General features: G+C 45.9%; 1 protein-coding gene across 2 annotated transcripts in view; it reads left to right on the top strand.

Moving 5' to 3' along the window:
* USH1C (USH1 protein network component harmonin) overlaps positions 1 to 15,939 on the top strand; it is an 844,250-nt gene that overhangs the window by 361,811 nt on the left and 466,500 nt on the right. For both annotated transcript variants that reach the window (XM_069623780.1, XM_069623779.1), the window contains exon 12: positions 12,004 to 12,146. In XM_069623780.1, the coding sequence (XP_069479881.1) occupies positions 12,004 to 12,146 (143 nt within the window). The remainder of the gene's footprint in view (positions 1 to 12,003; positions 12,147 to 15,939) is intronic.

Raw genomic sequence — 15,939 nt, 5'->3', positions numbered from 1 at the left:
ACTCCAAGGTTTCTGGTTTCAGATGAAGGAGAAGGGGCAGAGCCCATCGAAGAATGCCACAATGAGGGGAAGAAAGAGGGAGCAGGAGTTCCAATAGATCTCAGTCTTGCTGGAATTGAGGCAAAGATCATTGGAAGTAGACCAGGACTGGATGGCAGATAGGCAGTCAGGAATGATGGAGAAGGTAAGGCGAAGGTCAAATGGAAGTTTGAAGAAGATTTGTGTGCCATCTGTATAATACTGGAAATTAGGGGAGTAGGTGGAAATGAAGTGTGCAAGCGGTGCAAGATAGGTGTCAAAGAGCCAGGGAAAAAGGTTGGAGCCTTAGGGGCACCACAGGTGGAGATAGAGGTGGGCGAGGAGAAAAAGCCCAGAATAACCTGGGAAGGACAGTCATTAAGGAAGGCAATCAGCCAGTCCTGTGCCCGCTCCGAGATACCTAGGGCATCATAGAGCCGTTTTATGAGGATGGAGTGGTTCACCGTATCAAATGCAGAAAGGGGATCAAGTAGAATGAGAACAGCTGGAACGTTGGAATTAAAGAGATGCAAGCAGTTCCTTACGGGTATTCAGAAGAGCAGTTTTTGTGCCTCTGGATGCTCAGAATCCAGATTGATGGTCGTGGAGGCAACCAACAAGTTCAGTGTGCTGGGTCAGTTGGGGGAAGACCAGCTTCTCCAAGAGGAAGGGGGTGATAGATATGGGGCAGTAGTTGGCTGGACAAGAAGGGTCTGCAGAAGGTTATTTTTAAGAGGGGCACACACGGGAGTGCATGAGGGAGGAAGTAAAAAAGATCCAGTGGCAAAGAAGTGGTTGCAGAAGTCATAAAGTGCAGGGGCAAGCGAGACAATATTGTCCTTAATGGTTCTGGAGGAGCAGGGGGAAAGCTGTTTGGAGGATACCTTCATGGAGCGGACAACTCTGGTGACCTCATCAGGTGTGAAAGGAGAGATGAAGGTGAGAAAGGCAGGGGGAGGGTGGGAGTCCATAGGAAGAAGGTGAGTGGGGAAGCAAAGGGGGAAGGGGAGGCATGGGTGCTCAGGATGTCCTGAGTTTTTGCAGTGAAGTGTTTGGCCATTGCATTGCAGGGGGCCTGGGAGGGAAGAGGCAAGGCAGAGACTGCGGAAGGGTTGGCTAGTTCCCTACAGATGAGTTCTGCCATGTTGTTGGATGCACCAGAGATGCAAGCCTGGCTGTGGGCCCTTTTCTTGGTGCAAAACTAGAGTCTGTATTGGCTTTGGAGCAGGTGACAGGCCAATTTGTTGGCGGGTGAACCTGAGGTCTTCAACTACCGTTCTGCAGCTCTGCACTTGTGTTTCAGGGCTGCAAGTTCAGAGTCGTACCAGGTGTTGCTCTTAGAGGCATGCTTCAGGCAGATCCACATGACTGGGAAAAGAATGTCAAGGGTGTTAGTAATGGCAAGATAGATGTTGCTGAGAGCAGAGTCAGAGGAAGAGTCTGTAGTTAGGAGAGAGGGGGGATGAAGGTGGATGCGAAAGCAGCAACTGACACTCATTTCTTCGGATGGATGTTCGTGAACGAGGTTGGCAGGGCTGGAGGAGGTGCAGACAGAGGGATGAGAGGACCTGGGAGAGAGGAGAGAGTGGTCTGACGAGGAGAGTGGGGTGAACAATGAGGAGAAGAGTGAAAGATCAGTGTGGATGAAGGCATTAAGAGTGTGTCCAGCGAGTTGATAGGACCAGATGGGAGAATGGGGAAGGAGAGCGAGGAGCAGAGGTCATGTAAAAGAGTGGATGTCGTGCTTGAGGAGTGAAGGTGGATGTTGAAATCACCCACGAGAAGGAGTTTTTGGAGGTGGATGTGAGGAGGCAGAGCAATCGGTCCACTCAGAGAAGTGGAGCCAGGTCGCCTGTAGATGGTGGTAATGGTTAGAGAGGAGGTGGAAGAGATGACCAGCATGCAGACCAGGCTCTCGAAGGAAGAGTACAGCTGGATGGGTATGAGGGAAGAAGGGACCCACTCAGGGAAGATCAGAACAACCCCACCACCAGCATAGTTAGGGTGAGGCTTGGGGATGATCTTATAACCATGAGCGAGAAGGGAGTCAAAAACAGTGACTGAGCTGGCATTAAACCACGTCTCTGCAAGAGCAAGGATATTGAGGTCAAGGTCTTCAAGGAGGAAGCAGATGTTGGCAGAGTGTTTGATGGCAGAATGAGCATTGAACATGGCTAAATGCAAGATGTCTCAACTTTTGTAGGTTTTCTGAGGATGGGTTCAGGGGCGTGGTACACCAGTTGGAGGGGAAGACAGAGAGAGTGGAATACGGAGTAGCAGGCGTGGGAAGGAAGTTAATGAGTGATGGCAGGCACCTGTCAAAGAAGAGGACTCTGAACCAAGATAGTGCCAGTATGATGGACATTTATGGTACACTTGGATGATGCCACCATTAATGGGTGAGGATTTGAGAAGAGAGAGAGCAGAGATGAGATGAGGAGTCCAAAGATCTGGAGAGGGTACAGAAAATAATATATCAGTGAAGATCTGTCTGGAAGTTGCACTGGCGTAAGTGAGTCTGCGATAGGTAGGCCAGGGTTAGTGGTCAGGGTGTCTTTTTAAAGCTTTTTTTCTTCCAGACTTCGTGAGAGAGGGAGGATACATAATAGTATAGCAGTTAGAGAAGATAGGGGAGATGGTGAGTGCCATAGGGACGGAGAGGATAGTAGGAAAAGAGGAGGGGATGCACAGCAAAGTTCAAGTACAAACTCACCAGGCGGCCTAGTAGCCAACGCATAAAAGAGGACAGATGCACTGGGGATACTTTAGTAGTACAGATGGGTGCATAAAGGTTCAAAACACACACCACCTTTGAATTTGCAAAAAGCCACAAATCGTACTGTACTAAGGGGAGCAAAGATGTTAAAAACACACACCAGTCTTAAAGGAGTTCAAAGATTTATACTTCATCAAACCATCTTCTTTCCTGGTATACTGCCCTGCCAGGACTAACTACTATGATCCCTTTCCTGGTATACTTGCCTGCCCGTAGAAAACTCCTGCAACTACAATTAAAGTTGGTGGCAGCATCTATTCCAACATTTTCCACACCAATGTCTCTAGGAAGGGGGGCTGAACAATAACTGACTTTTCTTACGATTCTTTGACTCTTGGTAAGGTCTGTCCCAGTTTTCCTCAAACTGAGAACTTGATGTTGGAGAATTATTCTCAAAGTGTCCCATAACTACTTCTTGAAAGCTACTTGACTGTTGGCAGTTTGGGTTACAGGTTTCCTCCAGTTAATATCCCAAAAAGGGAGAGTTGACCCCTGGTCACCTCTGTATGGTTTCACAGTCTTTTGGCTGTTGTCAATGCGTGATATACGCTTTCCCCAATGTATATCCCCTAAAAGAGGATGTATGCCTTTGTTGTTTTATTGGGGTTTTCTCACAGCCTCTTGGCAGTGCTGGTTATACGATTTCCCCAATTGTAGTCCTCTTTAACGTATGCTCTTGCCAGTTCTGCTCTGTGTCTTTAATTGTTCGGTATTCAAAATGGTTAGGTTTCTGCTTTGTTCCATTAATTGTTTGATATTAAAAATAATTAGGCTTCTCCTATATTTAATTAATTGTTCGGTATTAAAAATCCTTAGGTTTTAACAATTTTCACATGCAAAGCTACCCCAGGGTCAGTATTTGCATCTAGCCAACTCACAGCTTTCTTTGGCAGCTCCTTCTCACAGTGAACTGTTGCAGCAGACCTCTGGCGTCCTGCCTGCTCTCTCCTCTGCTTCTGCGTAACTTTGGTGAGTTGCGCGTCTGTGTCATGGAGCTCTTACAGCTGTGTTGCTCTTCCATGGCTTCTCTTTCAGTGACACGCCGTGTGCTGAATTGGGAGCATGTTCACTCGTCAGCTGGACTTCTTCTTGTCACGCCGCTTCCTGCTGCATGTACTCTGCACTTCTGCTCGCCGTCACCCATTGTGAGAACTTCCACTGGTGGTCTTCTTTCTGTGGCTGCTCTTGCACCTTGGACAGCCTTCGCTTCAACAGCTAAACCTTCTGCACGGCCTTTGACATCTCCTTCACCCCCTTCCTCACCTTCACTCAGCTGTGCCTCATTTTGGGAATTTAAATGTCCCGCTAAGGTGTTTTGGTCTCTAACAACTAGACTGCACCTTTTGGTAGACAGCATTATGAATCCTCACTCCCTCTGAGCCCTTTTTCCTCGTCCCAGTACCATAAGCATTATGGGTACTGAAGTCCATAATGGTATTTGTCTTTTGTACTAAGTTGGTTCTGACTGTTTTATATATTGAGAGTTCTTAGAATGAGGGTAGGTTGTAAAAATAGTTTGTGACTGAACATTAGAGTAAGAACTTACTTCTACGTTGTGCAGAATTAGGACAATTCAAGGTTTTCATATTTAATTCTTGAACTCATGAGGCACAAACCTTATTCTGTCTAGATGATTTCCCATAACAGGTTCTTTGGGTAGTTATATGGGAGGGACTTGTACATTGATAGCATGACATTAGGTATCTGGGAATGATTTGATTTTCATCCTCAGAAGAAGATGAATACCCCGTCCCTCCCAGTGGAGTCCCCACATCCCCCTGATAGATGTCTCTTCCCATGTGATCCTGAACCCAACACCATCCCCAGGGTTAGGATCAGGTAGCAGCTGCCTTCCCCTGGCCACATGCGAGTAGACATTAGACTGGGGTTTGGTGATGACTCCTCAGGATTCATCACAGCCTCCACCATTCTTGTTTGGAAGGTCTTATTGAAAACATTCTGTAGCCATTGGGGATGAGGATATCTAGGATGTGGGTGGCGATGCATGTCGTCCAGGTCTCAGTAATGAAGCTGGAGTCCAGGTCATGTTGTTGATGAGGTCAGCGATGTCTGCTGCATGGCTGGTTGCTGAGCGGACATTGCAGAGAATCAGTTTTCGTGTAGTGGTGTATGATGGAGTACTGACGGGGTCTATTGTAACTGAGGGGAGATTGCTACGATGCACTGTGCATGATGTTGCTGGTTAGAGGTGTGGTTAGTGATGCGTCGAGATGGTAGGGATGAGCTGTTGGGAGAGAAGGGTGAAACACATATTTGAGGGAGCTTATCCGATATTAGAGGAGTAGGGATTCTGATCCTGGGTCCTCAACGACCAAACAGAATATTCTGCTATTCACTTCGGATCCCTGACCAAAAGGCACCCTTGATCTAAAAGTTGAGAAGGAAAGGAAGGAGTAGGACGAAGTGGGTGGGTGGGGCATAGGCCACATGACCAAAATACACTTGCACCTGCTCACCAACTGCAAATGGAAAGAGGTTACAACTGGAAGGTGTGAACAATGGCGGTGAGCGGAGCAACTGAGTAGCAGAGCCTGGTCACATGGTCAGTAGTCTCTTCAATGTGTTCTATTTGGTGCTGACCTCTAGTCGTTAAATAGATGGCGGAAAGTTTCACATAATGGTGGTGGGCGGATCAATAGAGTAGCTGGGCCTGGTCACGTGACCAGCAGCCTCTTCAATGCTCTCTATCTAGACCTGGCCTGGAATCCTTAAGTAGCTGCCTGGAAGTCTTGAAAACTGATGATGGGGCAGAGCAACTAATTGGCAGAGTCATTTCTTGTGGAGAGTGGCCTCCTCAATGTTCTCAACCTGGAGCTGGCCTGAAGTCCTTAAGTAGCTACCTGGCAGGTGCAAAAACTGGTGGTGGTTGGAGCAACTGAGTAGCAGGGCCTGGTCTCGTGGCCATCATCCTCCTCACTTCTGCCTGCCTGGGGTTCCTGGAGTCTGTCAAGGTAAATCAAGGAGAGTTTTCAGACACCTTTTATTTCATCTATACTCTCCATTCACTATGTGCACCAGATCATGCTACCATCTAAAATAACTACCAATATCTTAAGTTTATATCTACCTATTAGTGGAGACAGACTGAATCAGTCATATTGGAGTAGGAAGCATTTTAGGGTGTACACCACTAACCAGAAGAGCCCCTGGGAACCATATTTCAAAGAGGCACACCAACAACAAAGATCATCCTCACTCCAGGCACTTGCACACCAAAGGGAATTTGAAGCTGCAGGCTTGGGAAGGGGAGAAGTTGGAGAAGTCAGAAAGGGAAGACTTGTGAAAGGGATCCCCCGTCTTTCTTTTCTGTGGGCTTCTCTTTCCTTTCTTCCCCCTCCACTTCCTCAAGAGCAGAGCACTTTGGGGCTGATGCAGAAAGGCAAATGTCACTTGTCACAAAAACAAGGATTGGACACCTTAAATCAGACTTGCTTTTATCCAATTCCATGTGCCCTTTCACCTTTATGAGGAAGGGTTCTCCCACGCCTTCCTTGATTCATCTTGGATTTTTAAGACACACAGAATAATTATTTGGACCTCTATTGGCAGTGCAGTCCATTCCAAAGTCCTCCATTTGTGAGGTGAATATAGAGTAGTTCCAATGCTGGGGCAAGCTGTGTCCCCTAGCCATCCCAGGGAACATTGGGGGTGACCTGTTGTTGGACCAAGGCATGCACTCAGCAGCTGCATTGGAACCAGGCTCTCCCCTGGAGGTGAAGGACCCCCTACAGGTGCCAGCTGTGCTCCCTGTATTGGGAGCAAAGAGAAAACAGACATGCTTTATCCCAGAGCCCCTGGATTGGGACTTGCAGCACCCTGAGAAGTCAAAAGCAGCTGGGCCCCTGTTTCTCTATGCTTCAAACTGTTCTTGAACCAAATTTAACCAGGTTTGAAGCCTTTGAACCACACAAGGCCCACAGTGCTGTCTTTGGGACTCTAATCTAACTTCAAACCATTGCTTGCATCCATCAAACCAGTTAGATTCTGCATCACACCAGCCATGCTCATTGCTGCTTCAGCTCGAACAGAATTTCACTGCTGCAGAAGTCTTCAAACCACCATGTCTTCGAACAATGCATTGAAACACCAGGTTATTCACATTGAACTGACCCGAACCTCGACTAAAACCACTGCAAGCATTGTGTCAGTTGCCATCTCGATGCACCAGTGCCTGTCATCTCAAGGCATCTCAACCATTGAACAAAACATGATGGACTAATTGAACTGCACTGTTCCCATGCTACCTTGAACTGCACATAGCTTCACTTCAAACCCGACTTGACTCTGGCTTGCTGCTTGGATCAATGCAAATTGCTGGACTCAAACCCAGTTCAACCCACAAGAACAGAACTACAAAGCCTAGTTTGATGCTGGAAAACCACCAAGAAAAGTATAAGGTACTTTTGTGGGGCCAAACCCCCCTTGTCCACATTTGGGATCATAGGGACTGATAAACCAACTTTTTGCGTATGGGGCTCATTATGAATTCCCCGGTATCCCACCAGTAATTCTGCCAGGATACAGAGGAACAACCGTATTATCTCCACCACCCGATATCCCGGTTTTACTGGGATATTACGGGCAGTGGAGATGCCGGTAACGCCCCATTCCATGGGATCGGGTAGCCCGAATCACCGGCACTGTTAGTAACAGTGCCAGTGATTCAGGCATTTATCTGCTGGTGAGGGCCTGCTCTACCGGAGGTCAGGCCTGCCAGTAGATCAGAGCCCCTACCAGCAGACTTGTAGTTTGCCGGTCCGGAAAGGTACCAATGTATGTTATTACCGGCACCTTATTTCCGGACCCACAAACTTGTAACGAGCCCAATAGCCTTTTCATAAAGTTAGATTGTTTCAGTTCCGTGCCTCTTCACCCCTGCTACAGCACCCAGAGAGCTTCACATCTTTCTTCTGCATTTCCTGTGCTATCTCCACAGTGGTCATTTTTTGTTAGCGTTTTTCTAGATCGGTAGTTAATTGCATATTGGTTTGTTTAATTAAAGTATATATACTTGTATAGACCTTTTTCTTTTGAGGTTTTTGTACTACTGCTGTTGGGGTTGCTACTGTTATGACATTCACACCCCTCCTAAGCATGTAGCCTCCCCACATTACCACAAAAAGCAAAACATGTACATCTATTGACTGTGCTTCACCTGTTTGATTGGGATCACTGTTGGTTTGTAGTAGTGTGAGGGCTGAGTAGGCAGTGAGAAGCCAATATGCATCCCTACACTGCTGCAGAGCAGTACTCATTTCAGTACATGGTGCCCTGTGTCAAATGCTACTGGCAGCTCTAATAGTGCAAATGCTGAGAGGCCCCGCTTATCAACCATACTGTGGGGCTCATTGGTCAGTGGGATCAACCCGCATCAGTTTTCCTTCTAAATCGAACCTGTAAAGGATCCAAAAGATCATTGTCCTTGACAAACTGCTAGTTTTGGGGAGTCACCACTTTCTCCTGCAGCTTAGCTGTGTGTCAAACATTTGAAATTGCACTTGCATCCATTGGGGTGGTTTTAAGCAGTGGGAAGACCCTTATTAGCCATGTACATTCTCCCGCAGTTTGTTTCCACCAGGGAGGGCCCTTTGGTAAGTCTAAAGTTGATAGTAATGTTGAGGTCGCTGGTTTTAGCTGCGTTTTTAATAATTTGGAAGAACGCTATCAGGGAGGCTTACATTTCCTGTAAGGGCTCGAAACTAAGCAGTTAAGGTTGTAAATGTTGTCAAGGATATTAAGGTAAGCAAAAAAGTTATGTTATCCATAGATACAAAGGATAATCATTGGGGAATGTGTGAATGGAGACTCCAATGTAATCATTGTCATTAGCAGCCATGGTACAAATATGTAGCTCCGAATCAGTGTGTGGAAGACAGCGCCTTTCGCCTTCTTAGGGGGACGCCATTAAGATCATTGCGTTTGGTATTTGTGACAGATGTTATCGCATTTACAGCCACAAGACTTGTTGTTGAAAGATCTGCATTGATAGTTCAAGCAAAATGTGTTCCGCTTGACCAATTGTGCAATGTTGAAGTTCACCCGGCTGCACAATTAAACATTCTGTAAGTAGATGTCATAGGCTCTGATGTCTAACAAGAACCAAATGACCTGATCGGCAAACAGGCCTCTCACCCTGATGAGAAGTGCTCTGCAGGGTATGAAGGTACGCGTGTCACGCAAGCGGCAACTGGTCCCCTTCCTGTGGGCTGCTGGATTAGTCACATTTTGTAGAAATAAATGGTTGTGGCCGATGGGGCAAAAATGTGGTACCTTACAGATGGACCTTCACATTTTATTAGGACTTCTTGGGCAAATGGGAAGGGAACTCTGAAATGGTGCTCCAGCGGCAGAACTGACTTAAAAAAGCCACACTCACAGCAGGGTGCGGGCCACTGGAGACCCTTCGAAGTCATCAGGCATGGGAAGGGGGCAGTGTTAGAGGAGGTCTGAGTTGGGCACTGTTAGGGCTCTTTACTATAGAGCAAGGACCTCTGGGTATGATATCAGACGGCAAGGGCACTTGTTACAAATAGCCTGGACTGGACCACTTAGAGCAATCTTGCTTTGGACCAACCCCCTTGTGACATTTTTCTTTTATAAGGAGACTAAACAAAGTTTCTGTACTACGCCCCTTAATATTAAGGGCATGCACTGCAGGTTCATAAAAAAGTGTGTACATAGAAACCTAAAATCCAATAAAGTTTCTGTATCATGATGTAAAACAAGCAGTGGGAAAGCCAATAGTATTAGCTGTCACCATATAAAAGATGGCATCATACACATGGGATAGTCGCCATATGGAAGGAATTCCCTTGCATGTGCCAGTGCCAACATCATGTGCCAAGTGCAGCCACACATGTCTCACTGTCATCTTGTGTCTGGTAAGCCACCATAAAGAAGTCATTCCCTTGTAGATGCTGCTGTCATGTGGCAAGTGGAACTTCAAATGCCAGTCTCCTGCAGGGGAAGTACGCCCTTGAAAATATGCCCACAGCCCTAGGGGGCTACGTTTACATGCACATGCCTCAAACTAATTTTAAAATACAGGATTCACATTTGTTTTAATTTTATGGTTGTTCAACCGCATAGAAAAAGTAACATTTCTCAGAGAACAGCCATAACTTAAAACAAATGTTAATCAGCACTTCTAAAAATAATGGAAGACTTGGAGGGGACTGCTGTCCCCTATGGGGACTTTCAGCACATGTTTAATTTCTTCCCAAGGATGTCCATGATGCATGACGTGTTAGGCACAGAAAAATATGATTATTCTAAAGGCGCCAGACAGGTCATTCAATACAATATAAATAATGCCCACTTTCCAATAGCGGGCTTCTATCCCCTGCAGATGGATTGAAATAGTTTTAAATTTGATAATTAAAATGTTTTAAATTTTGATTATTAGCTTAGACATTACATATTGTTTCAATGTGAATCACCACAAATGAAAATAAAGGCATTTCTAAAATGAATTCAGGCCACCCAGAGAAAGTGTTTAAAGGTGTGAAGGCAGGCGCTCAGTTACCAGCCTTTAGCTTCTCCTCCTAACGCATGTTTTCATGACTTCTTCAATCTTCAGGGAGGCTGAGTTTCTTTGTATTTTCAGGCGGGACTGCATTTCTGTTTCAGGTGTGACAAGTTAATTAGCTCTGAGGATTCTGGTACTTGTATTTTTCACACTTGCTTTTGCTGGCAGGTGACTGGAAACAACTCCCTCCATAGCACAAATCTACCCCTTGATGGGGGGAGGGGGAAAGCCATGGTTGTGGCTCTCCAATGTAAGGCATGATGGCCCTGCTGCACTGCCTTTCCCGGGATTTCTGAAACAATGTGTAAAGATGTAAAGGCAGGCACTCTGTTACCAGTCTGAGCGCCTGCCTTCACACCTTTAAACATTGTTTAATTAACTTGTCACACCTGAAACAGAACTTGTCACACCTGAAACAGGAATGCAGACCCGCCTGAAAAAACAAAGTAACTCAGCCTCCCTGAAGATTGATGAAGTCATGAAAACGTGCGTTAGGAGGAGAAGCTATAGAGTGGTAACAGAGCGCCTGCCTTTACATCTTTACACACCCGGAGAAAGTGCTATTATCATATTTCTAGAGAATAACCCTCGTGTCATTTTACATGATGGTCATCATCTTGGAAATGGTATTTGGTCGTTGAACTCTAAAAGTAAAAGAGGCATTTCTTAATTTGTGTATAATATTCAAATATTTCTGTACATTATAGTTGGACATACGTCTGGAATTACATTGATTGCACTCAGGACATTTCAATGGGAGATCCTCAATGGCTGCACTTAAGAAGGGCCAATGGAAATTCTGCCTCTGATCTGGTGTCACGTGAGCCACCAATGTCTGACAGCTATGTATTTTGAGAAGGCAGGGGCATGGCCGGAGAACCAATCGATTATAATTATAATTGGTTATTTATAACGCCCTTAATACCCAGAGGTTTCTAAGCACGGACCGGGGGATCGAACCTGTGTTGCTCCACGTGTCTTGCTTCAAGGACAAGCTCGTGCGACCAAATCACCCTTCCATTCTCTGCACTCATACCATTAGATTGTGTTTCACACTTGATGCCGCTAAATCTCCACCTAGGAGCTATAGCCTGAACTGGTAAAATGGCCTTCTCCTCCCCCCATACATCCAGTTTCAAGAAATACCAGTCACACAACCAGAGCGCTGCCCAGCTGCAATCCAGACGGTGGCAGTGCAGCACTACAAAGACACGAGAGACGCATTGTAAACCTGTTCACACCATGTTGATATTAGCAGCAGGATGTTAGTCTTGCACAGAACTGTTATCGACCGATGACATTCATCTATCTGGTTCGGGGTCTGTCTTTTAGAACGACCATAAATGCACCCCAACCCCCAAACAAAAAAAACGCCTGACTAAAAATTCACCTGGAAAAGATCACCTACCTAAATATCGTCAAGGTGGGTTAAGGTAACATGAAAATGGACGATCAAAGGACTGGATACCTGTGGTTAACATCCATAAAGACGCCGATGGACCATTGTTGGGCAAACATATTCAGGAGTACAGCCCACAGCCATGCACCCGAAATGCCTAACAGTGACTGCAATCCGGTGGAATGTTTAGTAGCAGCGTGTGTGTGTTTTGCACTCTCTATTCTTTTGCTCCTTAGCCAATGCCGTGTGTTATGGTCATAGGGAAGAGAGCTGTTTATGACAGACAACGAGCGATTGACCGAGAGACGCAGGCAAGAACTTGAACGCCAAGAATTAATGCAGCAGAAGAGGCTGGCAGTGGAGACGAACAAAATCCACAAGGAGCAGCAGGAGAAGGAAAGGCTGTAAGTGCTCCACATATATGTCTGCTTGAACAATGTACATATTTCTGTGTAAGGGAATCGTAACGAAATTGCTTGTGTGGAACTATCCAATATCAAACGCCTCTTCCCTGGCTGTGTTACTGAGTTTCATTGTTCATGTTGCCTCTTGCTTTCTTTTATATGCACCAACTTGCATCACTGTAATGTGAAAGTGTTAGGGGAATGGCTAAGCGGTGAAGCGGGATAGTGCAATCACACAATAGTGGACTACAACATAAATGCACACATTGTTTTGGGGAAAAATACTTGGAACTCTTGAATTCATAATTGCCCTAATCTACAAAAATATGACCTCATTCTGTATGCGCTTTCCAGACGTTCACACTTTGAGGCAGATGAGAGGGCTTAGTGGTATGACAGGCAACCAGTTCATAAGTGTTTTGGGTAGAGGTGGTTGCTGTCATGGAACATGCATTACTTATTATGGTTTTCATGACCCCGGCGGGGGGGCGGACATGGACGGTAATGGCACGCCAGCCCGAGGTCGGGCTGTGGGCCGTAACCAGCCATGTCCACCCCCGCCAGGGTCGTGAAAACCGTAATTTTGACAGGATAAGGGCTCTGGCTAAGGTCAGGCAGCTGTCAGGTGAAAGGTATGGTCTACATGCGTTAATGGGTTTAGCTGTGTAGGCTGCTGATGAAACAGCTGCGTTGACTTTTCTAGTTAGGGTTAATGAGGAGTCCAGGCATACACCCAGGGTTTTGACTTCTTTTCAGACAGTGCTAGTGTTCCCATCTATTATGAATAGTTTGTATCTGGTGTCAAGTTTTTTAGGCTTGTTTGTGTGCCAACCAATAGTAGCTCAGTTTTGTTGTCGTTTAGACAGAGTTCATGTTGGTCCATCCAAGATTGGATCATTTGATAGAGGTTATTGAGTATGAGAGAGTCTTTGTAATAGTCTCCCCAGAGGTGCAATAGGATATGTGTGTCATCCGCGTAATTAGTGTAAGACACTCTAAGTTCATCTGGGAGGTCGAACAGAGGCTTGGTAAAAATGTTATACAACGTTGGTGACACGCAAGATCCTTGGGGCACGCCGCAGAGGACTGGGACTGGGGCAGCGTTTGCTATGTTAGAGAACACTCTCATTGTCCGCTCTGAGAGGAAAGATTCTATCCATGAGATAGCTTTTGGTGAGGATTGGGCAGCACTGGCTAGATGATGACACAGTATTTTGTGGTTCACTAAATCAAAGGCAGCAGAGAGGTCTAGGAACAGTAGGATAGTTAAGTTACAGCTGTCATTTATGGCATCCATTTGGTTTTTAAGGTCAAGGAGTGCCGTTTCCGTGCCATGTCAAGGTCAGGAGCCCGATTGGTGGAGACCTAGGAGATTGTTTGTTTCTAGATGTTCTTCAATTTGAATGTAGGCGGCACGGTCTAGGATTTTCCGATGGAAGGGGCCGTTGTAATGGGGCAGTAATTGGTAGGGGTGATCGGGTCGATTGATTTTTTTTTTAGAAGTGGGAGGACCCACACTTCTTTTAGGTTCTTCTGGACAGTGCTTTATGTAAAGGAATTGTTGATGAGAGAGGTGATGAATGGGGCAGGTTCTGTGACACAATCTTTGATACATGGGGCAGGGCAGAGGTCACCTTGACACCTAGAGGGTTTTAGGCTAGAGATAATCTTGATAACCTCTGCTGTGGAGACTGCCCTGAATTCAAAAGGATGGGGAGGTTTGGCTGTGGTGTGGGTTTCCCTGCCAGTATCTGGCATGGTTACCTTTTCTTTTTTGTTGGCAATTTTGGTTTGGAGCATTGATATTTAGTCTGTGAGGGTGTTCTGTATATTGGTACACCAGGTTTCATCTTTTTGGCAGGTATAATGGGGCAAAGTATGTAGACACTGCTGTGGTTATGACAGAAATTCAGGTAAGTACACGTTCTACCCCACAGTTGTGGAGAAGTCAGCAACCTACCTCAGGGGATGCCATTGGAGACCATCTTGAAGGGCTCCAGTGTCAGGTTCATGACCCAGCCACCCAGGAACAAGAGAAGAATAGCAGGATTTTGGGCCAATGCAGGTCAATGGCAAACATGGTAGAAAGGGTCCTGCAGTATCCCACAACAAGGTATGATAGGGACCCTAAGGATAAGTATTTTGAATAACTGAGCAGTGCAGAAATCAGAGGCAAGTACTCATGGTAGCTCAGGCTTGGTGAAATAAGCCAATAAGTCTGAATCTTCTTTTTGAGGTCGAGTTACAGGACCTGGTCACCTAGGGACTTGAACCCCAGACCAACATCATCGCAGGTGACCAAGGAGAAGAGCAATCTTCTTTTGCTGAAGTTATGTTATGTTGATGTATGCCGTGCACCGCTACCACCCAGGTGCAGTCTCCAGGCATTTTTCCCATCAGCCAGGAGTGAAAACAACAGTGAAGATGGCTCCAAAAAGACTGAGTAATCCAACCAAGCAGATTCTGATGGCTCAAAGGGCAAAGATGAACAGTCGGCACAAAATGGTCCCACAAAGGAAACAACAGTGAATGCAACTCACAATGGTGCAGCTGAATAGCAGAGGTGGGGTAGTGGTGTCTCACCACCTTTCTGGGTGACAGCAGCTTCCTAATTCAATGCAAATGACCAACGCAATAATTCTGGAAGGTGGCGGTAAAACACCATAGAAATGGTGCCAGCACAGGTATCACAGCTCAGATAGTGCAGAGGACAATGGGAGGATGAGAACATCCCAGGAAACTAAAGAGGGAGCATAGAGAAAGGACAGAGGACGCCACAGGTATGATCAGAACCTGGCCTCAAAATTGCAGCAACTTTGTGGCAAAATCCTCCAGCGGGTAAGTAAACCTGCTGAATTCCCATTTTAGAGCCAGCAGATTTGGGTTAGGATTAGCGTCTCCCCCAGATATACACAAACATTCATATGCTGCCCCACGCCTGCACACAAATTGCCCACCAAGATACTCACACAAATATTTTGGTGGCTAGCCAATCCGGCTGGTCCGAAAAACTGCTGATCACCTGGGTTCACCTACACAATGTGTGTATTGGTCTGTCTAGGGTTAAGAATGCCCTAGGTTAAGGAGGGTGTACGGCTGTGCTCCGGGTGAGCCCAGGTTTACACAACATTGAATATAGGCCTGCCTCCTGGTTTCTATGAACAAATAAAGGCCCCAAAAACAAAATGACAAAAAGAAGGATTTAAGAAATATACACAAGTACCTCAACACCTTCCAAATAGGTGCATTGACCTACTGATGCAGTAAAATTGGCTGCAACCGAGTGAGCCAAAACTAAATCACTACTACTGATCAAAACCAATAAAGGGTGATACAATCTCCCTATGGCCAAAATAGGTTCTTTAAAAAGCACCCCTGCCGCAGGAGCCATATGGGCTATCATAGGCTCACAAATCCCCTAAAACCATATATTAAGATAGGGTTTCAGTGGCAGGCTACTTCAATAGAAGTCACTATGACTGCAAACATAAGTCCAAGATGCTAGAAAGCAAAGGTTGAAAAAATTAAAAGAGCTTAAGGGGCCTATAAAATGTGAAAGAGAAAGCCAAAAAATTGAATTCTGCCCTAACACAGACTGCAGAAAATCAACCTATTTTGACCCTATTTTGAATTTTGAATTGGAAAGTGAGGAACTTTAATCGGAGTGACAATTCCTGATGTCCTCTCCTACCTAGGTGCACTGCTCAGCATTTCGGCCATGACTCATAACAGTGCTAACAATCTGATAGTTGACCCAATATTTGTCTGCCGTGACCATAAGTTAGAAGGGAGT

Source organism: Ambystoma mexicanum, chromosome 11 (assembly GCF_040938575.1).
Source record: "Ambystoma mexicanum isolate Mex_15411 chromosome 11, UKY_AmexF1_1, whole genome shotgun sequence".
Classification (NCBI taxonomy): Eukaryota; Metazoa; Chordata; class Amphibia; order Caudata; family Ambystomatidae; genus Ambystoma; species Ambystoma mexicanum.
The sequence above is the reverse complement of the archived record's forward strand: the minus strand, read 5'-3'. Positions and strand labels throughout refer to the sequence as shown.